Raw genomic sequence first — 27,544 nt, forward strand, 5'->3', positions numbered from 1 at the left:
AATAACCCCATATGATGTAGTCTGGATTCACGGATCTGCCTTCACTTTAAGTCACTTTAGTCATTTTAGTGATAGATACTTTGGAAAGCCAAATTATCAGATTATTCAGTAAAAATATTTGTTTAATTCCCATACAGTAGTAGTGATATTATTAGTATCAGTCAGTGGCACCTGCAGCCGTATGCACTGTGTGTACCATCACACCTACACAGTTGGAGGAAAAAAGTGTTTAAACCTTTTTTCATCCTATCAATAAAACTGCAGAAAGGCTTACGGATTCAATTTCGCTGTTTGGAAGTGTCTGCAGTTTGTCATCTGCCATTAAGCTTTTCCGAAAAAGAATGATTGGCTTGTTATTTTTTGCATTGGACTGATTAATTACTGGAAAAAGCAGCAAAGTACTAGGTAGATGCAGTGGTTGGTAGGAAGTAACTAAGATGGAAGCAAGACTGAAAGCATGAAGCAAATAATGTGCAAACATTAAACAAATCTCTTACAATTTGTCCAGAAAAGGAGGACGTTTGTGATATATAGTCTAACTGGGATTCATCAACAGCCTCGTCTGGCAGCGAAAGCTCTCCACCAGCAGCTTGGCTGAATTCTGCGTAATTATACACTGTGTTGAAGATTATGCCAACAATGGCGGTCTCGCCCGCCTCTGTGGAACACTCATTTCGCAGTTTGCATCGTTTGCAGACAGGCCTACTTATGCAGTTCAATGACTGACAAGTGATTTAATTTCATTTGCATTACGGAAGATCCAACATGGGGCGGCACGGATGGTGCAGTGGGTAGCACTGCCGCCTCACAGCAAGGAGGTCCTGGGTTCGAATCCCCGTCGGCCGGGGCCTCTCTGTGCGGAGTTTGCATGTTCTCCCTGTGTCTGCGTGGGTTTCCTCCGGGTACTCCGGTTTCCTCCCACAGTCCAAAGACATGCAGGTTAGGCCGATTGGAGAGTCTAAATTGCCCGTAGCCATGAGTGTGTGAGTGAATGGTGTGTGTGCCCTGTGATGGACTGGCGACCTGTCCAGGGTGTATTCCTGCCTTTCGCCCAATGTATGCTGGGATAGGCTCAAGCCCCCCTGCGACCCTGATCAGGATAAGCGGGTTCAGATAATGGATGGATGGATGGAAGATCCAACATGGCATCAAAATAGAGAGTGAGGTAGTTCTGCGTTTCATGCGACACAGAGATGAAGAGTTAACTGCAAACGGGTAGGAAACGTGTGTTATATCATCACACAAGCTGTGTTGTGCATGGGTCTAGTGGTTTTGGTTCTGGTTTTGAAATTAATTGTAAGGTGTGGACCGGAATGATCCCAACCCTCCCTCCCCTCCTACCCGCTCCAAGCCCCAAACTTCCATGCTCAGTACATTTTCATTATTGGAGAGAATTCATCAAAAGGCCATGTCTAATCACAGATACACAACGTTTATTGTGAGAGGGTTAGCAAATAAAAACCAGGATCCTAGATGTTCCAGTTTTTAGTAGATGTATTAGTGTTATTTATACCTAGATATCTCAGTCTAAACCGATTAGGCCTGTAGTTACCTGTAAGTGCTAACAGCAACTCTAATATAGTTGAATATAGTGTACTTGTTCTTTACTGGATGAGAAAAGCTCATGCAGACCATGTGCCTAATCATGGTTCTAGTCCACACTCTGCAACATCTTATCTGCTTGGCTGGTTTCTCAGCACAAATATTTGAAAGAATCCTGTGGTATCATGAAATGTATGACACCATGGGTTGCGAAATCGTATAGTTTGTGCACTTCTATCACTGAAAGACCAGTGATTTAGAAAAGACTTGTTAAATGACTGTGTGGGAGGCCTTACCCAAGGGGCAGTGTAACACATGTTATTACTTGTGTAATTCTGCAGTGTTTCACATTGAAACCAAACATTTCACTCCATTGGAAATAAATAGGTAAATAAATAAACAAACACAGGCAGCAGATGCATCCTGAAAACAGACGTGTATGTATGTTGACATGCTGTATTAATTAGGTGTTGTATAGTGTCAGATTGCAAATGCTTAGCAGTAAAAATAAAGAATGTATTTAATAAAGAATGTCTTAATTTAGAGATGGAACTTATACATTATTTGACAAGTGAAAACTATTTTGAGTGTTTACCACCCACATGGAAAAACACCCTTTCTTAACAGATTTCAGCAGACTACAGTATGCGACACAGAATAACAATGATAATAAATTGCAGCTGTTCCTCAGCTCCCATTTCCGGGTGTTGCCATTTGCTGTTCTGCCTGGTATTTAAAGATGAAATAAACAGTATTATGCAGTTTTTAAAAATAGCACAGAATGCATGTACCAGAATAATATAAATCAGCATGATGCAGATGGAAACATAAAGGCAGATCCTGGGATACCTCACAATGTCATCCCTCAGGTGAGACAGAAAAGGCTATAATGTGGTGTTGTGTTGACACACTTTTTTGATCATGTCGTGTTCACAAGTTCTTGTGCATGTTTTATTTTTGCCCATTGTCTGTCTTATGGAAAGGCAGGCGTTTCATGTGTGTTCCTACCTCTCTGCCTCTCCTTATTGCCTGGAAAGGTAAAGAGCTGAACACATTGCTTCGTATCGCAGAGCTTTGTATCTGGACGATAGCAACAATTTGTATGTGCAAAAGGCGACAGCTGTTTATAGAACATGACTGTCTAAGGGGTTTTGTGTTCGAATGCAATGCAGTTTCCATAAGGTGTGATCAATTCGTACACATTTTATGAAATTCTCTCTTTTCTCAAGACTCCAAACTGTTTGTCATGACATCTGATACATTCAGTGGCTTTTGCCATTTCAAACTGTCAAAAAGGTAAAAGACAAGTGTTATTAAAATGATGATTTTTGTGGGGATGCATAACTATATATTGCTATTGCTATACATTTGATATATAACAACCAAGTTTACACTTTACACTTTAACCACATGTGAGTTGTTTGATTAAAAATCTCTAATTGTGGAGAACAGAGCCAAATGGAGAAAAATGTATTTGTCCGAAGACTTATGGAGCTCACTGTGTGTGCTTCAGTTTTCCAAACCATCACTATTCATTTCCAGACGGTTCTGTCTTTATAGTATTTATCAGTGTCTAATTTCTCTGCAATATCCCATGTTTGTGTAATAAGGTAACTTAGTAGAAACTAGAGTAGCTTGGTTTGAGGCCTGTATGATACATGCCTTTACAGCTTTGAACTTGAGCTTTTAGCTTATGTTGTGCATAGGAGAGTGTTGGGTTTATTATAGTCTTGAGGCAGGCACTTTGAGGGCATCACTTACATGATTATAACTTTGTCTAGCTATAGTGGTGTTTGCTTATCATGCGCAATTAACTTTTGTTGCATTGTTTTTGTCACATTGCTTTAAATCAATTGGCCAAAAGTATCTCCCAAATGAGTTCAATGGAGACTGTTTTATTTGTATCATTACAGGAAGTAAGATTCAAAATCGTTCAGCTGTTGTCACATTTATAACCTTTCCTGGAGTGGGAAAATTGTCAGTTAGAAAAACATTCTCAGAGCACTTTGCAATTGTGTTTGTATTATAAGTCACTCTGGATAAGATGTTCTGCTAAATGCCAGTAAAGAATGGTTGAGAGCTTGACTTTCTTTCTTTTTAATGTGGATAGTATATACCATTGTTAAGCTGTGGTGAAGTGGTCATGCAATACTACATGAGAAAATATTGTGTCTGATTACCAGTCCTAACCTGATTGCTGGGTTGTGAAAAAATGAAGTTCACTGTTATTTCTTGTCTGCTTGACATGTTTATAAGCAGCAGCATGTCTAGCTGAAGGGGTCCTGTGGCTGGAGTCTTAATAGTCTTGCCCATGACTGTTCTTATATCTTTGTCATAATGCTATTAGACATTAATCCTGGTGGGTTTGTTATGCCTGATACAGTAATATTAGCTAGCTACATTAGTTGGCTGTCTAACATTATGGCTAGCCAGCCTAGCTAAATTCACCCTTCATCAAATTGCAAGCGGATCAACAGGTCATTGATCAGAGAGAGATGTCCAGATCATAAGTCATAAGCAAAGTGTGCTATACGTGTGCTATTTTTCTGATTTGTCAAACAGCAGACAATACCAATATGTATGTGCAGGTAGGCAAGGATGTATATAACTTTCAACCGGGCACAAATCATCTCAACCTTTGCTTTCAGTTGTCTAGCCCAAGGACACTGGCTCCCAATGAAAACATTATCACACATTCAAATCGGAGACAAGTGCTGCCATCAGAAGTGGAGTGGCTATGTTTAGACTACTCACGATGCAAAAAATAATCACATGATCACATAGCCTGCATTTACCTTTTTCCACATGTCATTCAAAAAACTAGTGAAGATTTTAGATAAGAAACCATTACAGAATGTCAAAATAACAGCGTGTCCTACGCATCAAACAGTGACGGGACTCAACAAGCTGAAAAGCTGGTCAGCTCCGAGTGGCAAGCTGAAAGGCTGCTGCTCCGTTTCGCTTTCTTTTGTCGTCATCTCAGATTATTATGTTAGTTTGTTAGTTTTGCCTTGAACCTGTGGGGGAAGGGCAATTACTTTTCATTACTTATTTTCTGTTGGTGTGGGTGAAATCTCAACAATATTTTGGAGGTTGAAGTTTTGGTTCTTTCCTGCACTTGAGAACTGGTCTCCATTTTTACATCACAGCCTGAAATTTATATCACAATATATTTTCAATTTTGGACAGTATATAACGATATATATCACGATGTATGCTTTTTTTTTTTCCCCTCCTAATTTCAGCAGAAGCTGCTTTGAGAGGAAAACAAGGCTCAGTGTACAACTGTTGCCTTAAGTTAAGCGGAGTTAGTCAGTGTAGCGATTTGCTAAATACTGGAAGGAGAGCACTGAGCTGGACATTAACCTTTTTTTCACCAATGTTCTACTTGCCTAATAGGCCGATATTTCCCCTGGGCCAGCTGGCAAAATACATATACCCCATTTTTTCTGGAGATTATAATATTAATAATTTGGTATTTTCTAGTTTTCAAAAAGGTGCACCATTTACATGGTTAAGGTGTATTATTTACAGTGAACTAAATGGTGACATTTGGTTAATGTCTCTTTAAGAAATCATGCGCAGTTTAGTAAGAAAAAGAACAATAGAGCTGCAGTTTTTGAATTCATAATTTAAGTATACATTTTTAGACAATGTCAATATAATTGGTTAGATTAACTGCATTCATTGAATAAGTTTGTTTGGATCTTTAATGTGGAAAAAAATACCTTCTTTATTTTATTCACAAAAAGTCATGGTGTGGTTATGCTCGATTAAATCAGCGACACCCGTCAACTAAAGTTTCACCTTATACATACAAGCATTGGAAGCTACAAGTGCCAAACGCCACAGCGCTGGTTTCAAAAAGAATGTCTTATGAAACTCATCTTTAATAAAATACTTTTTCCACTGACACTGTGTAGCCATCAAAATCCATTCTCTACCGATATACGTAGACGATGTAGCCAAATCCATCTTGTGGCCCATATTTCTATCGTTATATAGTTTTTATCGTTTTATCGCCCACTCCTAGCTGAAAGGGCCATGTACTGTTGACAACCTGTGAACTACTACTAAGTGTTCATCATTTTCTTCATTGTGAGCAGTGGAGACAAACCAGGAGATGAGATTGAATCGATTACAGGGCCTTCAGCTCCATCAACCGGCATCAGAATGTTGGTCTAATGTCTTATTTCTGCGAGAAGTGGAAAATGGGAAAGTGTTGATGTACATGTTCCAGAAGGAACATGGGGTCAGAGCAATGTATTAGTTACACTGTCTTATCAGCCCTGGTACCCAGAGGTAGGTTGATGCATGGGTGACAATTTAGGCACATCCAGCACCTCTAATCTGATCTCTGAATTTCTCACTCTGTGCCTCCCTGCACTCTCCAGAGACCCTGTGAACGAAATTGCCTTTATATGACTGGGTCAAGAGAGGACACTGTCTAACTTAGGGTACAGGTACCCAAGGAAGAAAAAGAATAACAAGTCAAGATTGCAAAATTGATGTTTATTTTGAGGAGAAACATTTATTCTCAAAGGAAAATGAAAGAATTTAGGTTATGGGGAACCTCCACTGAAATCAAACTAAAATGCAGAGAATAGTAAATTAATACATGTCCTTTGTTTCCTTCTCCTAGGACGTATCCAGGCTATGTCCAGGGAAAGGCTGAACTATTTGGATTAACATAGTCCATTTATGTCAACGCATCTCTTAATATAAATTTCCACCTTTATAGATATAGATTCTGCCTCATTCTCGCTTGTTTGCATAAGCAAAAGGCTGCTGTCCTTTTTAGTAGCCATGGAATATCTGCAATAAGACATACTTATCACTTCTTAGCAGCCAAGAGTTCTCGCCTGTTTGGCTGGAGAGTTGGTGTTTTTCACATGTCTGAAGGGGGTAGTATCCCTAAGGCCTCACTTGGCTGGCACTGAAGTCTCCCTAGTGTACTGTTATACACACTTGTTATACACATCCTGTGTTGGAGAACACCTGGAGAATAGGGGTCCATGCCACATGTGTTTAATTACTACATTTTAGATTCTGAATAGAAATGTCAATGTTCGAGATCATCAAAGCTAGTTTTAGTATTGACAGTGACAGGAGGGTGTATGAAAAGGGCTGTAATTCCTACATGGTTCACCAAATATGGATGTAAAAACCCTCAAATTGAAGCTGAAAGTCTGCACTTTAACCACATAGTGATTATTTCAAGTGTTTGTTTGCTAAAGTGCAGAGTGAAAACAAAAATGCGTCACTGTCCAAATACTTATTGTACACTGTTTATTTTTTGAGCAACCGTTGCAACCTTTAATTGCAATTTACTCTCCTGTTGTTCACCTCTGTGTTATAAATTGATAAAGGATATGCTCATTATCTTAAAATGTTTTAATAAATAGCTCTGACTACCTTTAAATGGAGATTTTAAATGAGTGCATTAATGCTTCCACAAAAACAATTACATTTTTAGCAATTGGTATGTAAATTGGCTTCATTCTTTAAAGAAGACATTTTAGAATACTTTTGTCTTTTTTTTTTTTTTTTTTTTTACATTTTAGAGTGGGTTTTCTGGTTGTTTGTTTTACCAAACAAGTAGCTCTTTTATAATGTGCCTCTGCTTTGTGTTCAGTATCAAATGTCAATATATGGTGCAAAGTTATTATGCATATTAGGCAGTATATGTATCGTGGTTTTAACCTTGGGTGTTGTTATGTACGTGTTGTATAGTATTGTCACAGATTGCCAGTGTGGTAGCCTCTGCGGAGTCACAAACTGACCTACAAACCTGGACTTCCCTTCCTCTAGTCTATAGCGCGAGACCTAGGGGTATTTGAGAATAGTAACATGTCTCAGACATTCAGCCATTTTCTCCCGTCAGGGGAGAATAAATGGAACGGATAGTGAGAAGTGATCTCAGAATCCCAGGGTGCCTGTTGACCAAAGTCATTTCCACTAAACAAGCACTAACACAGCTTGCCAGTAACTTCACTGTATTTGCTCACATGTTCAGCTACCTGTCACTCAGAAGACATTGTAGGCTTTTTTACTCGGATGTGCTTTATAGATACAGTGGAGCCAAGAGTCTCATCTTAACAAGCAAGAGTTGAATTCAGTGGAAACTATGTTTTCTTGACAGAATCTATTATCAGTCTTGGTCAATGTGCTTAAGTGGTGGTAGTGCGTTTAAATGTGTTTGTGTGTACGCATGTGTGCTTGCATGTATGTGTTCATGTGTGTTCTTGTGTGTGAACACAAGCATGTACGAGTGTGCATCTGGACAGTCCACAGTGTCATAGGCCCTTATTGGCTTTCTCATGTAATTATCTCAATACAAACAGCTTAGCAGAGGGTACACAGCACGGCTTCACAAAAATAGCATACTTATCTTGGATCGGATGAGTGGACTTCTGTTTGTTTCAGCAGTGAATGAAATTTAGTCTGTTGGTAGTTTTGCCAAGATTCCATTTTTTTTGTTTTTTGTTTCACAGATAAAATCAGTGTTTCTATTTTTGATTTTAATCAACACCTCTTTTCAGAATGTCACAGCCATGTGTTGTCAAATATCAATCATTTCAGCAATGAAACTCATACCCTTGTTGTGATGAAGCCGATTTGACTAGTTGATAAGCATGTGGAAAGGTACTGTTGTAATCGCCTTATCCAAGTAATGTCCTGTTGGCGGCAGAAGGGTTGACCAGCAGCACATGAAAATATAAAGAGTAGATGCCTAGTGTTAGGGAGCCAAGTTGTATAAGTGTGTATTTTCCTTTATGATTTATATTGGTCTGAAGTCTTGGCATGCTCTGGGGTTTGTCAGTTGAATTTGGTTTGTATTCAATTGCAGTGATGCGTGTTCTATCAGTAGGGCGTTTGCCGGAAAGAGCAGACTAAAAGGTCCCTTTAGATCATGAGAGCACAATGAGGGTTGATCCATTTCAAGATTTTGTGCCAGCTTCGCTTAATTTAATTTGCTCAGTAATTTTTTGGATCTGCCATTAAAAAAGTAATCCCTTACAGCTGTAGACTGCACATCTGTCCTAGGTGTTAAAAAGTGTACTCAAATCCAGTACAGGAGTGAAACCAGCATACAGACTGGTCCTCCAGTTGGTTGTGAATTATGGGAAATGGTAAATGGCAGGCATTTATATAGTGCCTTTATCCAAAGCGCTGTACAATTGATGCTTCTCCATTCACCCATTCATACACACACTCACACACCGACGGCGATTGGCTGCCATGCAAGGCCCCGACCAGCTCGTCAGGAGCATTTGGGGGTTAGGTGTCTTGCTCAGGGACACTTCGACACAGCCTGGGCGGGGGATCGAACCGGCAACCCTCCGACTGCCAGACGACTGCTCTTACTGAGCCATATCGCCCGCCATTATCTTGTTCAGTGATAGGACTGCTATGTTTGTACAGAGTGATTATTGATGCAGACAAGTTTGGCGAACAGTGCGTCTTTTGTTTAACTAGGTAACCCTTTAGCTTTATTGTTTCATTTGCATGCATCTTATCAAATTTGACCCTTTTTAAAGTTTATGAATTCATGTATTTTGGAACTTGAGTTAAATTGAACAGTTTTAATTAAAAAATGAAATTGAATGTATTACTGTATGTTCACTTCATGCAAAAACTAATTGCATAGAAGCCATTCAATCTTTTGCATTCCTGGGCAATTCACATTATTACATTAAAATTTAAAATGTGTATAATCACACTTTACTTATTAATATGAAGCCTGTGGTAATGTCCTTTTTATGCACAAAACAATTGTGTGCGCAGTGCTACAATGGACCAAGCAAGCAATTATATTTATAGTATTCTACAATTTGCTTCTAAAATGGGCCTGCAGTAAGCATTTTTGATTAAAAACTTGACTGTAGGGTTCTTCCTTCAACTCTCCGGACTTTCTTTTTATAATTTTATAGTTTTATTTTGTGTCTCCACTGGTAGTGCCACGCACTCCTGAAAGCGCTTTAATGTTCTGCTCACAGCCTTACTTCCCATGACCATTTGATGCAGTTTTGCATACTAATAGACCAGCTGAAGGCTTGACTTTCATGATGTGAAGAATTTGTAGCGTGACTTGTGTATTGTTTACAGGAATCTCTTTCCATCACATTTAAAATGTGAGGGTCTCAAAGTGATGGGTTTATTATTTGTAATTTAATGTATTTCTCTAAGCCTTTCACTTTCTTTAGTATAACGTCCATAATTCTACCTGCTAACAGGTGTATTATCAAGATTAATTATTTCCTGAAGAACTTCCTGAAGAAATCAGTTCCTGATGTTACTGTAGCACTGCCGTTCTCCTGAAGGTGTCCTTCCCCAATGCTGTGCCCTTCTCTTAAGTTAGGAAATGAAAGAGTGCTGTGAGCCTTAGCAGACAAGCTGTGGGTGATGTAAAGGTGTATAGAATAATATTCATACTTTTATACACTCAGTGAGCACTTTTTAGTTGCATTCATTCAACTTCATTTTAGACTTATTAGGTCTTCTGCTGCTGTAGCCTATCCATTTTGTGTTTTGATGCATTGCGTGTTCAGAGATGCTCTTCTCTAGAGACTGTTGTCCTTGAAAATTACAGAAGATCAGCAGTTTCTGAGATACGCAAACCATCCGGTCTAGCACCAACAGCACAGTCAAAGATCACATTTTTTCCCAATCCTGATGGTTGATGTGAACATTAACTGAAGTTCTGACCCGTATCTACATGATTGTATGCATTGCACTGCTGCCACACGATCGGCTGATTAGGTAATCACATGAATAAGTAGGTGTTAAGGTGTAATAATAAAGTGCTCAGTGAGTGTAGATTGATTGATCAATGCCTTAATCTTGCCTCTGAGCATGGCTGACTCCCTTCACTTTTTTAAAGCAGATTGAAAAGACAGAATAGCTATGATATAGCAGTCTCATATAGGATAAACATTTTTGATTGGTCTTCAGAGTTACACTTTATCACTTCAGAAAAAGTTCTGATAGTTAATCCTTCCATATTATTATCCCATTGTCCAGGAAGGTTACACAGATGTTTAAATCTTATTCCTTGCAATTTTACGTGGGACAATATCCTGTAATTTATTGTTATCTACTTAATTTATATTTACGCTAGGATAAACAACCTCTAAATGCTTTGAGATTTTTTTCTGGGAACACCTGGGATCTTTAAATGGTCCAGTGTCAACACGCATTACTGTCAGTCTCTGAGCAGGTTGTGAGTGCCAGGCACATTATCTGGCATGTCCATTACAGCATACCCTCTCCACCATTCTCTAGGGCAGAGCTGCTCAACCTTGTTCATGGAGATCTGTCATCCTGTAGGTTTTCACTCCAACCCTAACAAAGCACACATTGTTAAACAGCTAGAAAGCTACTAATTAATACAGGAATCAGGTGTGGGGCATTCAATCACTTTGCATTCACTTCACCATTATAGATTTCACATTCATACATTTTTTTAAACATGCTACAGTATTTATGAGAGTGTTAGCATGTGGTTTGATGAACCAGAATGAGGGTTAGTGTGTTAGACTGACCTACCCATCATACACTTAGAAGTCTGCTATTGCTCAGCTGATAGTGGGCACAACATGGAAACGTCTGGAGACAGAAAAAAAATATTGAAATTGTGGATAACCTTGTATTTAAGCTTTCCGATAATAATAGACCCATGCCATATGCACTCACTGAGAACTTTATTATGTAGATCTGTACACCAGCTTGTTAATACAAATATTTAATCAGCCACTCATGTGGCAGCAAGTAAATGCATACAAGCATGCAGACCTGGTCAAAAGGTTCTGCTGTTTCTCAGACCAAATGTCAGAATGGGGAAGATGTGATGGAATGGTGCCTGACAGCTTGGTTTGAATATCTCAGAAACTGCTGATCACATGAAATTTTCACGCGTCTCTAGAGCTTGCAGAGAATGGTGCAAAAAACATCCAGTGAGCAGCTGTTCTGCAGGCAAAAACACCTTGTTAATGAGAGAGGTCAGTGGAGAAGGGCCAGACTGGTCAAAGCTGACAGGAAGGTGACAGTAATGCAAATAACCACACATTACAGAAGTGGTATGCAGAAGAGCATCTTCTGCATACAGACAACGTGGTAAACCTCTTAAGTGGATAGGCTACAGCACCAGAAAACCAAAAAGTAAAAAAGTAAGTCTAATGACTAAGTCTAATAAAGTGCTCACTGAGTGTATCTGTGTCTTTATATGGGTCAATATCGAAGGCCCCTGAATGGTTGGTCATTCTGGTTAATCAAACCATACTCTAACACTCTCATATAGGTAAACATATTAAAAAACAATTTAATATTGAGGTGAGGTCAGGAAGTGATTGATTTTTGGCTTTATGCCCCATGTGCCAGAGTACTGTAGGGTTGATATGAAAACCTACTGAACAATAGATCTCCCGGAACAGGGTTGGGCAGCACTGCTCTAGAGTATATTGCCCAGTTCCACTATTTCTATAATTTGTTTTGTAAACTTCTTGTTTGACGAGCGTTTTGTTGGGACCAAATGTAGCAGAAATATTCCTGTTTGTTGCCAGTAAGATAACCAAGGTTATTCATCACTGCCCTGGTGAGCCACACTAGTGCATGGTGACTCAGGTACTTTGTGTTCATTCTCATGATAAGGAGCTGGCCATTCTCATTTATCTTTCACTCTAATATATGTTAATTAGCTATTAGTGATGGGGCCTGACCATTGCGGATATAAATTGCTTCTGATCGTGGAGGTGAACTTGAGAACAGAGGATTTGAAGGACAGTAGGCAAGGCTTGATCAACCTCTTCAGTCACCATCGCCTTCATTAAACACGCCCAGGCTGGTCACACTGAGGATCAGTGCAAACCAAATCTGATTAAATTTCAAAACACCCTGCACTCATAAGTCTTTCCTTGTAATGATCGGCCTGCAGAACGTGTAAGATGAGTGAGTAATTGATGGCTCGTTCCTCCCTTCCAACGAAAGTCCTTGAGTGTTCAATCTCCGGGGCCATCTTTCTTGATCTTAAAACAAAGTGTGGTAACATGATTAGATTAAGTATGATGCTGGAGTTTAACCTTAATGAGCATCCCTCTGGGATTATGTTGGAAGCTGGCAAGGTGGGGGGGGGTTATGAAAACGTGAAAAGGAGGGCATTTTCATCCAATCTGTAGCACCAACACGTGAGCCCTGTAATTGCTGTTGACAGTTGATAAAGTAAGGATCTCTGGGATTTCAGCACTTCAGTGGAAATGACTTGTGGGAAATCAGGTCAGAGGCCCACTCTGTGTATTTTGCTGATAGGAATCTATCTGGTCTACTTTTAATGGGTTTCTTTGGGGTTTGGAACAGTAAAAAGCAAGAGCGGGGTCTGCCTGACCAGACTCCCTTGTACTGTGGTCGTGCAGTGAATCTTTCATCCAACCATTACCCAACAGCTTTGTACAGTACAGAACCATGCAGTTATCTATTTTTTATTCATTACAGATATTCATAACAGGGATTATGTTAACATTAGCCGATACTAGAATTCAAATGTGAATATGAAAAGTAATGACGGAAGTATGCCATATCAGTGACCCCAGAATCATTTAAGATGGAATGGAATATTCTGTTTTTCTTGAAGTTGATCAGCACTGTAGGTGACTACTTTCAACAGTTGCCATATATTTTCATTGGAATATCAGTAATCCAGATTAGCATGCCATTTCTGCCAACAGGAGACTGATGTCCAGCTGTTGATTTATTGCTAAAGGTCTATGTGCCTGTATTTGCACTGTATTTATGTAGCTGTGTTGTCCCTTTATTTCACAGGTTGTCCTCACTTTCACCAACACGGTAAAAGCCAACTCATTCCAACTCCTGGCACATTAAAAGTAAACAAAGACTGTCCGTTCACAGATTCACAATTGCACTGCCATTTGGGTGTCAGCTGAGAACATTCTTTGCCACTTTAGAATGAATCCTCTTTTCCATTTTCTTATGTTTGATAACAGGTTTTGTTTTACTTTGTGTCATTTTTATTGACAGTTTTGTGATAAGAAATATTCATTTCCTCAATGCTCCATTTTCTCAGAAAAATTTAAATAATGCGGACAAAAGTTTAGTCAGTCTCATGAACCAGGTGAATCAGAATGAAGCACATAGTAGTGTGCAAAGATTTGGCCAAAAAGCCTTTTACAATTAATGTCTAACTCAGTTAGTACTTTGTAACTCGTCCTCAGGCAACTATAACAGCTTGTAAACGCTTCCTGTAAGAGTCTTTCAATACTCGCTTTGTCTAAATTCCTGGCAGAACACCACAAGCTCAGAAATATTCTTCGGCCTCCTTGCATGTACGGCATGTTTGAGATCTCCCCACAGATTTTCAATAATATTCAAGTCTGGGTACTGTGTTGGCCATTCCAAAACCTTCATCCATCTTTCATGGAGTTATTTCATGGTTGATTTCGAGGTTTGCTTTAGATCATTGTTTTGCTGGAATACCCAACCTCTCTTCAACTTCAATGTCTGGACTGACCTTTGAACATTCGCCTCTTGATATTAGAATTTCTTGATATTTGGTGGAATCCATTCTTCCTTCCACTCGCACAATATTCCCTGTGCCCCCAGCTGCAAAACAACCTCTAAGCATAATGTATCCACTTCCATTCTTAACAGTTGTGTGTTCTTCTCTACAAAGGCTTCACCCTTTTTTCTCCAAACATACCTTCTTTAGTGGTGGCCAAAAAGTTTAATTAGTTTTATTTAGCAGATACTTAATTTTGTGTTGTTCTTTCTGGTAACTCTGCCATGTAGGTCTTTGTTGTTTAAAGTATGTTGTATTGTTGTCCTGTGAACAGCTAGACCTGTGTTTGCTACTCTTTTTTGCAGCTCTTTTGCAGTGATGTAAATTATAAACTGTAAAAAATGAAAATAAAAATCAATCTTGCTTTAAAATGAGCAGAAAGTAACTGTACCATTTAGAGTTCAGGTTTGCTTTCGATCACATACAGATTCATTGTAACAGATATTTAAATCAGGTGTGCCCAAATTTTTGACCTTCATTTCTGCAGCAGCAATATTTGACAGTGTTTATTGCAAAATGGAATCACTTCCTCACTGGATCATTATCGACAGCGATTGCCCAAATTAAGGCTGTGTGATACGGTCGTTTTTCAAGGCTGAAATAAAAGGTTTTGCTTGCAGGCTCAAGTCTGTTGTTTTTCCTGCTGGGGTTCAGAAGTTTGAACAGATCTGTTTGTAAAAAATAATGGCTGACGCTTATTTAATTCCCGAGTCCCCCAATCTGCCCCAGGCTCCACCAACCACTGGATATTTGATTGTTATCATATTTCATTTTATTTTCTTTCTTGCTGGAATTGGTTCTCTGATGGTTTGATTTTACCCTGGTGGGCCAGGTGTTGTATTGGCAAAGATTTCCTTCTCCCCCTGCCCCCAAAATTCATTAAAGGTACATGCCATGTCCTAAGCGGCATGGGCACAGATGGTGTCCCTGCCGTGATCTGCTGCTGTTAATAAAAAATCACCATGGTATGAGTTACTTTAATCCCTTTGTCATCACAGATGCTAAAATGTTTCAAAGAATAATGCAGCAAAAAAAAAAATGCAACAGCTTCACCCAACACCAGGAGCTGTCATCCTCATGATTTGTGGTCTTTGTTTAGCCTTGTAGCATTCATATCACATAATCGCATCATCAGAGTAGAAGTCAACTCAACTCTGTGTGTCACGTTTATTGAAAACCTGTTGGAGGAGACCAATCAAACTCTAATACTCACTGTGTCATATAATATGCATCAAATATTTACACCCGTGATTGACATCCGGCTCCACGGCCCCTTCTCTGCCTCCTTTTGATGAGTCGCCTGGTGTATCTGCCTTATCAAATTCTGCCATGTTTACATGGTGAAAAATTAATGAGCCTGGCGGTTTCTTCAGAAAAAGCATGTTCTTGTACATGCACATGCTAAAGATTTGTATCTACTTTAGCGGAATGTCTTTAAGTATGGATAATTAGCATAATTTGTTTTCATATAATCATGAGTACTGTTGTATAAATGAAAAATAACAGTATGAAAGCTAAATGCATATGATAACTGAAATCTTGGAATCACCAATATGAGATTTGGTCTCGAAGCCTGGACAGAGAACTGGATTACACCAATGTGAATTCATTTAATAGGGTGTTGGTTTGGCCCATGTCCTGTGGGATAGGGTCTGCCGGTGTAAGATATTCTGCAGAAGGTGCATAACTCCACTTTCCCTCAGAAAGTTCAACTCAACTCACGCTTAGTTGAAAGAAGTGAGAAGTGCTCTCGAGTATCATTCCAAAATATCCTACGAATGCTCTTTTGAATTCATATCTGCTGATGGGGAGGCTATGACATGGGTAACATCATTGTCACGCTGATTAAGCCACAGGCAGACCATACCTGCTCTGTGGATGGGGGCATTGTCATCATGAAAGACCTCTGCAGGAAATAAATGGTGTAATGTGAGGTGTACAGTATCACTCAGTACCATTAAGCAATGATTCATTCATATCAACCGTGCCTTCTGAGGGCATGAGTGCACCCAGGCCATGCCAGAAAAATGCACCTGCACAATTACCGAACCATCAGAACCTTTCACTGTTTGAACAATGTTCTTTTTCAGTTTTTTTGTTCAATAGCTGTATATAACAGCACTTCAGAGTCCTGTGGATCGTGTGCAGAGTCGATTGGGATTGAGTGCATGAGGGAACAGATGATGCACCCTTTATGGGAACATCTCCACTGAAGCTCATCCCACCCGTAGTGAGCTGTGTGCAGATGGACTCATCCCAGCCTCTGCTTGTTTTAGGCACGCCTTACAGGGACGAGCAGGAGCGGGACCTGAAGGAGGCTCTGAAGGGCGTGGATCCCGCCATCCCGCTGGTGTTCGTCAGCGGGAACCACGACCTGGGGAACGTCCCCACGGCCGAGTCGGTGGAGCTGTACCGCCGCAGCTGGGGCGATGACTACTTCAGCTTCTGGGTGGGCGGGGTGCTGTGCCTGGTGCTCAACTCCCAGTTCTTCTTCGACGCCTCGGCCTGCCCCCACCTCCGGGACGCCCAGGAGGCATGGCTGGAGGAGCAGCTAAAGAGGGCAGCGCGAGGCCCCTGTCGCCACACCCTGGTCTTCCAGCACATTCCGCTCTACCTGTGCACCCCGGACGAAGAGGACGACTACTTCAACCTGCAGCGAGGCATCAGAGAGAGCCTTATCAAGCGGTTCCAGCAGGCAGGTATGAGTTCTCCTCACCCTGTCCCTCATAGACGCCTATTCATATCACAGCAGCACAGTTCTTTCAATTAGCCACGGGACAGACCCCATCACCAGTGGCGCTCTTGTTTACATTTTGTGACTTGCTAATGCCTGCTAATTTGTTCCTTCAAGTGCTATTTATGATTATATGACTTAAGTTTCAAAAGAAATGATACATGTCACTTTCTCTCTCCTACTCACAATGTCAGAATGAATGAATGAATGACTAGTATCAGTTGTGTATCAAACTTACATGGAAGTGTTGCAGAGCATTTCAATGGAGCTCACAGACTTGCATGTGTGATTACAAATTTGAGTCAGGGTGGGTGCCGTTTTATTTAACACCAAGTTGGATCAACATGAACATTCTTCATTATATTGAATCCGTGGTGTGGTTTTAATACTTTTCTATTTCCAATATTTGTGTAAAATCTTTTTGGCTCCCTGATTAGATTTTAGCCGTGACGAAAGTTTTACATCTCATCTTTGTGATCTCAGATATTTGCTGGCCTGTAATACTGCACCGCTTCACTTCACACTGCAAGTGAGGGCTTTTTATGTGTCAGGAGCTTCAGTAGACTTAAATGCACCCTGGGTCTGGAAGCCAGGATGTGCATAATCTGAACAGGAGAACTTCAGCCCAGCGGCTGTATTCAAAGGGGGTAAATTTGAGCGTCCCCACTTGATTGAAATGCGCAACCCTCAAAAGAGCCCAGTGATATGACCTCACTCCCAGCTTCCACATTCTGTTGTGAAAAACATCCAGTGAAATTTGGGAGCAAATGAATGGAGAAATAGGCCCGACACAAGAAGTGTTTATGGTGGTTTGTTAGGATAGTCTTTGGGCTCAGAAAGGGGAGGGAGCGACACAGCTCTATGAAGTGGTGCCCTTTTCTTGGCCTGCAGTCTGTTCTGGTGTCACATCTGTCTCAGGTCATCTGTCTCCCGTGTATACAGGCAGGGACAGATGGCAGATCCATGTGCTGTAGTCTAAATTGGAGTCATTTCAAAAGTGGGTCATTTTTTATCCTGTGAGGTCACCTGAGAGATGAGGAATTGATTGCTTGCACCTATCAGATATGAAGGATAGTCATCTTGTACTGGGGTTAAACTCATATCGGGCAGTGAGTTTATGTCCAACTTTTTCCCCCACTTCAGAACTTGATGAAGCACTTGTGGATTTATGGCCAGGGTCTTCAGACTTGTCTTTTGTTTTGCTTGACCCTCGGTGTCATTATGAAATGAGGTTTGTTTAAGAAAATGGATGGGTTCACTGTCAAAACTAGCTCACTCCTATTAGCCTTCGCAGCCTGCATGTTTGAATGCATAGACATTTGGGAAAAGGGGTGGCATTGGTTTCAGGTGAAAGATGAGAGGAATTTTATGTTGTCATGTAAAGGAACAAAATCACGTTTACCATTTTTATGGTCCAAGCAGTAGTCTGGTTTGAGCCCAAGTGAAATTTCTTGAAGTAAAGCCAAGCAAATTCAGTCAGCCACTGCCCATTCCAAGCCTTTCTTTTATCAGCTGGGACAGTGCACCAGGTGTCAGATTTTAAAAGACTTTAGCGCCTAATCCTCCCGCTCACCGGGGACAAGTTAACCAAGTGCCAAGTCTCAGCATTGACAGTCATGTCAATGAAGGATTTGGCCTGTCTTTTTTTTCCCTCTTCATCCCTTTCTCTCTGCTCTGAAATGCTTACACTGTTTGTCACAGTTCCATGGCCACAGTCCATGTCTCTCTCTTCCTGCTCGCGGCGGTGATTTGCCTGTCACCTGAAGAGAGGAGCGATGCAGGCGCATAGGCACGGCACTCTCCCCAGTCTCCGTCCCGACACCTGCCTGTGCTTTCCTATTTGACATGTATGGAAATAATTTCCCTGTTTCCTTTGATGAGGATTAATCTCCCCTTTTGTTACGCTCCTCCACTCCGTTGTTTTCCCTTCCTGCATTGGCAAACCTTTCAGGACAGTGAAGTTGTCTCCTCTGGGCATGTCCAGTCATCTGAGAGATTCAAATAACTGCTCAATCCTATTCAGTTCCGTTTGAAACCTCAGAAGCCGTCGTAGTGTGTTTGCTTGGTGAAAGTGTTTATGCTGGAAAACATTGATAGAATTGCACTCCTTTGAAGGACAGAACTGGCCTTTTCAAAGGCCTGTCAAGCTGAGATAGTCAAAAATGCATTTATAAAATAACATCTACGCATCTGTGGCATTATTTTTTCCTATATTACTGTTTAGAATGATATTGAAACAGCAAATGGAGTCTTGTAACACTGGAGTCCTCGCAAACTCATTTCCCAATTCTTATTGGAACCTTCAGATCTAATATAACAAAGCAATTCCTTTCGTATGAATTCTGCAATATTTTATACAAGTTGGCTTGGTTGTGGGAAGCTCATTCAAAGACATTTGCCCCCAGGCTTTTGTTGCTGATCAGTCTGTGTTATCAGAGGGATTGCTGGAATTGCTTCCATTTATAATCATCAACATCATACTCTATTTCTGATTTCTTGCTTTGTTTATATAACTTCCATTCTTCACCTCGTATTTTCCATTCTGACAGGGCTCTGGAGGATTTCCTGTTTTTAAACTATTTTTCCACATCCAGTACCTCTTCTATTACAGCTAAAACTGTAATGGGCATACTGTATTCTTTGCTGTAAGAATCTGTACATTACATTCTTTATGGAAAAGAGGTCTTTCATCCTATGCTTGGAGTTTTCAGCAGCAAATAAAGAACATGCTCTTTCCCCAGTTTCTCTTTTAGTCTTTTTTTAGATAAAAATTAAACAGATTTTTGCATTTAATGGCCAATATTATTTGAACAATGGTCCCCCTTTTTGCCACTGGAAAGTAGAAAGAAAGGTGTTTAGTGCTTGGCTCAAACCTTAAATGGGTATTTCATATTGGCTAATAAAAAAGTATAACAGCATTAGTTTCATTTCCATTTGAGTATTGTGATCTGATTATTATTCATAATTTATTTGCTTAGACACTTTTATTGTGGTGCTTAACCTTTTGTTTTTATAACATCTCGCAGAAAGAATACTCTTTCACTGACCCTGAGGGTAGAGCATGTTTATTCTTTGACAGGGACACAGCTATTGCTTTGAAATGGTGTGATTTCATAGAAAAAAAACAGTACAGTGTCACCGGTTTTGTGTGCCTGTTTCTATGAGTTAATATTTCCAAGCTTGCACTGCTTGCAAATAGATAGACTGTAATAAGGGAGATTTCAAAGCTGATTAGTGTTCATTTACCCATTCAACTCCAACACAGAAAACAGTTTGGTATCATATCATAATAAATCAGTGTGCAGTGTATATATAAAAGTGGAAATATAAATTACATGATAGTTATTTAGCTGACACTTTTAACTACAGTTGATTCAACTCAGTTGATTAAACTAAGCAGGTGACAATCCCCCCTGGAGCAGTGTGGGGCTAAGGGCCTTGCTCAAGGTCCCAACAGCTGCGCTGCGGCTTGAACCATCAGCCCTGCAGGTTTTATTAGTTTTGAGTCTTACTACCTTACATTTTTTATTTGTTTAGCATTTTATTTGTCCTCTGCTAACATACAAAAATAACAGTCAGACCCCAGTGAGTGTTTTCCAGCAATATACCGTATTTAACCTGTCAGCGTTATGCCAATTAATTATACAGCAAGTATAAATCAAACCTCTCACTTCATAATAATCTGAATGAACTCATAGAATCATTTAAAATCACACTAAAGTGGCAGAACTGCAAATATGCTGTGACAGCAGTAGTTTGTTTTTGTTTTTAGGCTATTAAGTTCCATTCTTCTATTCTCAGCTATGGACACCTCAGATTTGGATAATTGGTCACAGTCAATCCAGAAAGAGTGCATGGTTGCAACAAGTTAGTCTTTGGAATTTCAACAACAATATTGAGTTTATTTACATATATATAACTCGTGGTTGGAAGTTCATTTTGTCTCTCTTCTCGTTTTTGCATCATATTTGAAGAAATTGGGATAAAAATGCATATTTCACTGGCATTTGATTCAACCTCAGCTGATAAGATTGTGTACACTTCAGTATTCATTCTGCTGCTGCTATCAGAAGTTACTTAATCATTGAAGAAAAGTGAGCCAGTACCAGTGTTAGCCAAACATGGAAAACAAAGACACCCCCACCACTATGTTTCACAAATGCAGGGCTGCTTTGGCTGTGTGCTTCTGAGGCAGTTCCTTTTGACCTCCACATTTTTCTCTCGCCATCACTCATCTGTCCACAAGTCCTTTTTCCAGAACTCTGCTGGCTCTTTTAGGTACTTTTTTTTTTTTTTTTTTTTTTAGCAAACTGTAACCTGGCTATCCAGTTTTTGGGGCTAACTAGTGGTTTGCATCTTGCAGTGTATGCTCTGTAGTTCTGTTCATAGAGTCTTCTGTGGATAGTACTCACTGGTACACATGCATGCGTACCTCCTGTTTCTGATCTGTCGGACAGGTGTTTTGGGGTTTTTCTTCGTTACGGTGAGAATTATTCGGGTATCAACAGTAGAGGTCTTCCTTGGCCTACCAGGCCCTTTTGCGATTACTGAGCTGACCAGTGCTGTCTTTCTTCTTAACAATGTTCCAAACAATAGATTATTTAGGCCTTTAAAATACTTTAGCACTTTTGCTCATTTACACCTGTCCTGTGTCTGTTCCAGCCCACATTCTCACTCAGTCAGTGCAATACTGAAACAACAAAAATGAACATTTTGGTATGAGCTGCACTGCAGTTGCACCTTTCTACTGAAAGCTCAACAGAGGTGGGAGCATTGCTGTGGGACTTGGGACCTGGTCATAAATAGGACTAAGCCAGATAGCACAAGCCTGTGTAGCATTGTACTTTTGCTTCTTTTTATTAATCTCATTATGTTTGTGGCAACATGCATTGCATAGCGCTCAGACCAATGAATAAAGACCTCAGTGAAGATATAGAAGTGAAGGCAGTATACTGAAGCACCTTTAATTGCAATTCCCTGAGGAAACAGCAGTTGCTGTTAATTAGTTTCAATTTTATAAATAAATTGAAATATAATTCAGTTTAATTTTCTTGGCCATGGAAAAGAGGGGTATATTTCTTTCTTTGATGCAGTGAAATATTTTCACAATGGCATAAATAAGAGAGTTATCAAGGTGAAGCAGCTTCACAGATGGGAGGTGACACCAATTATTCTTCATGCCGGAATGCTGGCCCCGAATTATCAAGAATAGCTTCTAGTTACCCGGCTAAAAGGCTTCCCTCAGCTTGGATAAGTATAGAGAGGATAAAAGCTCCTGCCAGATAATTACCCTGGGAGCATTTTCAGCACAAATCTGTTTGTTTGTAGCCAAGCTACCATACATTTTTCTGGCAGGTTTTATGCCCTTTAATCTGTTTATATTATATTTGCGATAGTTCTTCTTAAGTATTTGTAAACAACTGGATAATAAAATGTATTTAATTAGACAGGATTTGCCTTTTCTTAACATTTTGTTGAAATTCAAAATGTGTACCACTGAAGTGTGATATTTAGTGTGTAGTACTTAATTGACAGGATGTGGCAGTCTGCAATGTATTGACCCAAGTAAAATAGAGGAACAGCATCTGACAGGGTAAGCCCATTCAAAAAACACAAGATAATGTTTAATTATACTTTTATTTTATTTGATCATAATTGTGATTTCATCATGATTTTTTTCATTGCTATGTCCTTTCGGTCACAAACCAATAGAATATGAAGTTAAGATACAGTGGTGTGCAAAAATTTGGGCACCCCTGGCCTAAAAGGCGTTTACAATTCATATTTAGTACAGAAGCGAACCTGACCCCTAAATGGTACAAAGTTAAACCTGAGACATTTCTTCAAATTTTAAAGTAAGATTACTTACTATTTTTTACAGTTTCAAAATAAAAATAAAAAAAGGAAAAAGGCCTTGTGAAACGTTTGGGAACCCTGTCAGTTAGTACTTTGTAACTCCTCCTCGGGCAACTATAAAAGCTTGTAAACGCTTCCTGTAGCCAGCTACAGTCTTTAAATTCTTGCTTTTGGAATTTTTCCCCATTCTTCCTGGCCAAGCACCTTTAGCTCAGGAATATTTTTGGCCACCTTGCATGTATGGCATGTTTGAGATCTCAAATTTTCAATAATATTCATAAAATGTGATCTGTATACAAATACTGCTGTATGCTACATTAAGGTTGAAAATCAATGAAAACACTAAGAACTGAGTACATTGCGGAAATGGGAAAAGTCACAGAAAAGCCAACAAAAAAAAAAAATCACGTGACTTCAGTGCCAAACAACCAGCTTTACTCATGTTCATTTCACTTGATGTGTTTGCAATGAAAATAGAGATTTGTGCCTTCAAGGTGTGTTTCCTGATTTTAACCATTTGAAGTGTAACCTTGTAGAGAACACCAGGTTATGTTTATTTTAAATTTAAGTAACTTGAAGTTCTCTAAGGGAACTTCCATACAGCTTCTCACCTGTATTCTTAACATGCATCAATGTTGCTTTCTTTTTGTTTTTTCTAAAAGGCATCTGGATGGTTCTATCACGGCTATGTAGCAGTACACTTTACATTGTGGTGGGCCATAAATCTCCTGAAGTGACAGTTAAATGTTCACTCTCTGAGAAATATTATCCGAAGTATTATCTGGAAATAATGCATAGCACAACACATTCTGTTAACCAGAATGAAGACACTCACCTGTGTTTTCATTAATTTATCATTTATACATTTTGGAGAATGATTTTTTATTTAAAGATGTGCATCTTATGGGAATGTTTATTTGCAGTTTGTCAGATCTAGGTGTGGTTAAGGATGGAAAGTAGGTGGTATTTTGGCATGTCATTTGAAAATGTCATATGCACCAGTCGATGGGTGTTTGTTGGTTGATTGAGGATATAGAATGATATATGAATGGTTTGCGTGCTTCGAACATCTTTTTGTTTCTTTTTAAATCCATTCTGTTCCTACTGATGTTCGCCCTCCTTGGAGACAGTCTAACAGTAATGAGCTCAAGGGGGAATTAAAATGAATTCCTCTCAGTTTGGATATTTACTATTGACTTTCCTTTCAGTAATCTCTCAAAACTCACTCACAATCACCATTTGACCTCTCTCCTTTTGATTTTAATGGATTATTTCCACACAATGAAAACCCCATGGGCTGAGAGTGTCACAAATGAGGTAAAAAATTATCTGTGCCTGTATTGATTTCCATTGGGAATGACCCTATTTGAACAGCATTCTTCCATTCTGCTTTCCAGTGTCCCTATAAAATTGTCAACCATTGTATTTTGACTGAAAAATGATATATGACAAAACCAGTAAACCCAGCTTTGGGGTCTTAGAATCAAGTTTGGCTTTCAGGTGCTTTTATGGATATTAAACAAATAAAAACAGCAAATATGTAAATAGATGGATTTTTTAACCATGTAAACATTTATATTTTAGCAATTAAAAATTCAACCAGGCAGATTTGCAATTAGAAAGGATTTTATTGAGTTGCCAGAAAGAGACCAGATTACTCCATCTTTAGTTAGCTCAGGAAGTATGGATTCACAGAAGGTACGATATGCATGCCTAAAGAGACCTTGTCTATGACCAGGATCAGTTCTGAACTGTCGAGCACATCATTGAATCGGGCGATTGTGCTTCATGTTGGTGTGTCTCCTGGGAACCTGGAGAGTATTAATTTGACTGTTTCAAGAGTCTCAAGAGTTAAACCTCAAAAGGTTGTTGAATATATTTTCATCGTGTGAATAATTTGAATGTCACTGTTGAGAAAGTATAAGTGGCTGAGATAAATTAAAAGCGGCAGATTTTGAGTTTCCTATTTCCGATTTCTTGTGTTCCCAAAAGCTTGCTTCTTGCAAGAATCAAACAGTAACTGTGGAAATATTGAAGCTGAAATACCACCTGTGCTCAGGAAACACAGATGCACAGAGTTTGCCTTTTTGTGAACTCACATGTACGTTCAGCTTTTTCGTCATGAAGTTCACCATCGATGGAAATAGAATAAAGACAGTGGTATTGTTCTAAAGCAAATTAACATAGCTGCCATGTTCCCTGATTCAGGATTGTTTTTTTGTTTGATTGGGTTTTTTTTTGCCAGAGGGAGTGCATATGAAGGGTGTCTATGTCTGTGTCTGTGTATGTGTGTGCATACTGTGTGTGCATGGTGTGTGTGCCATGCATATGCAATATATGCAATATTTGTGTGGGTGTGTGTGTGTATATGTGTAGGTGTGTGCATGTGTTTGGTATTAAATATCTTACTTGGAATGTCAGACACCCATGGGTACATCATCAGAGATATCCTTTTTATATTGCTTGCAAAATCAGTAAACTGGTCTGTAGGGGATTTTGGCTGAGTACTTGTCAAAAATGACATTGGCATAATAGCCACATTCCCAATGTAGCATTCTCTATCTCTATCACCTAATCACTCCCTACAGTTAACTGGCTGCACGATACCATGTGGTCCTTTTTATAATAAGTGCTGGTCTCCCTGCTCATCCCATAAAGAAGGGAAATGCAGTGTCCATGCTCACGATAAACAAACCCACTGACCAAACCATTGCATCAAATGCTAGTTACTAAGCACAACTAAGCCCATAGTTTTTATTATAATAATAGTGGTATATGCACCCTACGACCTGTCTCTCTTGTGTTTCATAGGCTAACTTGAAACTGCTTCCATTTAGAATTCATAGAATGAATCACTGATATACTGTTTTTTTCAATTATCTTTATGTTTAAAGGTGCAAACTACAAAAAAGGTAAACTGTTTGTACCAGTTTTGAAATCATTATTAAAATATTGATTTTATATACCTGTGTGGTTTACTTTCCTTGTGGTGGAGACTTTCAAATTGCCTCCTCTCAAGGATCCACTATGGAAGAATCTCCAAGATGTATTGCAAAATTTGCAAAAATGAAGTAGGAAAGTAGAGTATTGAGATTTTGTGGCAGTTGAAAGGAAGATACTGCTTTTAAATTCATGAAATCTTTACAAATGTAATTATAGGATTACCCTACAGCCCCTAGCCTTTAAGCTTATGAAATATAAAATCAAGCAAAATAAAGCTTTCCTTTACAATAACCAAGATAAACTTTCTTTTTCAAACGGGGACAAATCATAAATGGAGTGGAGGATTCCGAGGTCGATCAGTGTTGACCAGCTGTATCTGCTGATCGGGGCAATACTGGTTCAGCTTTCTCATTGTAACCTTATCTCCCACAGGAGAGCTCCATTAGTGGAAACCTTCGCTGTAATCAAAAGGGGTGAGGTCAATTGGCAATTGATTTCAGATGGATTCACCCTTGAGTAATATGAGATCAGATTAATCTGGACTCCGGGGCCATAAAATGAGGTTTCCTCTTGGGTACTTCTACAGTTTCTGTCTATATGAAGGAACAGTCTGACATTTAGCGTAATTTGTCCCTGCCCCAACCAGAGGAAACCAGAGCAGTTGGGCAATGACAAAGCAATGAGGTGGATAGGCTGTGAGAGAAGGCTTATCTACTGGAGTGCCCTCCTATGGCTGTCAAAGTATTGTATTGCTGTATGTACAGAGTACAATCAAATCCTGTCTATAGTGCTGTTTAAATATTGGGCAGCGACACATTTTTGGTTGTTTTAGCTCTGTACATTGGATTTGGAATTAAAATATGAGCATGAAGTTAAAGTTATTTTGAGAGTATTTAGATCCAAATCAGGTAATGTGTGTAGGAATCACAGCCATTTTTATAAATAGTACCAATATTTTAGTGGAACAAAAGTAATTGGACGAGTAACTTAATCTTCAATAATGCTGTCTTATTTCTTGCTTGTTGACAAAACCTTTGTATTTCATGACTGTCACCAGACATTTACATTTACATTTTTGTCATTTGGCAGACGCTTTTAATCCAAAGTGACTTACAAGTGCATAGGTTCTTTCACAAGTCAAAGCATCACATCCATAACTAGGAAAATACACATGGAATGCTGTTCGAAACATATAGTCGTCATCATAAGTGCAATTTTTTTTTTTGGGTTAGACAAGGAAGATAGGGATGTCAGAAAGGGGGGGGCGGGGGAAATCAGGAGGGAGGACTAAGGTAGAATAAGGTAAGACACTCAGGTAAGACACTGAGTATCTTCCATGGTGATGGTCTACCAGGCCTGTACTGCAGCCATTTTCAGTTTCTAATTGTTTGTGGGGTGTTTTGCCTCCAATCTTGTCTTCAGCAAGTGTACCGCATGCTCAATTGGTTTCAGGTCAGGTGATTGCCTTTGGGCAATCATAGCCATTTCACTTTTTAACCCTGAAAAACACATTGGGTGTTGGCGTCCTTTCGCAAGGTGAAGTTCCGTCCAGTGGGTTTTGAGGCATTTAGCTGGACCTGAACAAATGTTTCAGTACACTTATGAATTTGTCCTGCTGCCGTCAGCAGTCACATAATCAATAAAGACAGTGAGCCAGTTCCAGTGGCAGCCATGCAAACCCACACCATAACACTACCTCCAACATGTTTCACAGAATAGGTGGTATGCTTTGGATGATGAGCCGTTCCTCTTTTGGGTGGATAGCTAAATGCTAAAAGTAGAAAATGCAATGAATTTCACATTTGAAGTGAAATACTCTCCATACATGCTAAATATATAATCTACAACTTGGAAACCTGTGGTAATTGGCTTGTGATAAACACCAGGCTTTTGAAAGGCCA

General features: G+C 39.5%; 1 protein-coding gene across 1 annotated transcript in view; it reads left to right on the forward strand.

The window, feature by feature from the left end:
- cpped1 (calcineurin-like phosphoesterase domain containing 1) overlaps positions 1-27,544 on the forward strand; it is a 43,320-nt gene that overhangs the window by 8,387 nt on the left and 7,389 nt on the right. Inside the window, exon 3 of the mRNA XM_061232186.1 lies at positions 16,387-16,809. Within this exon, the coding sequence (XP_061088170.1) occupies positions 16,387-16,809 (423 nt within the window). The remainder of the gene's footprint in view (positions 1-16,386; positions 16,810-27,544) is intronic.

The sequence above is a fragment of the Conger conger genome, chromosome 2 (assembly GCF_963514075.1).
Source record: "Conger conger chromosome 2, fConCon1.1, whole genome shotgun sequence".
Taxonomy (NCBI): domain Eukaryota; kingdom Metazoa; phylum Chordata; class Actinopteri; order Anguilliformes; family Congridae; genus Conger; species Conger conger.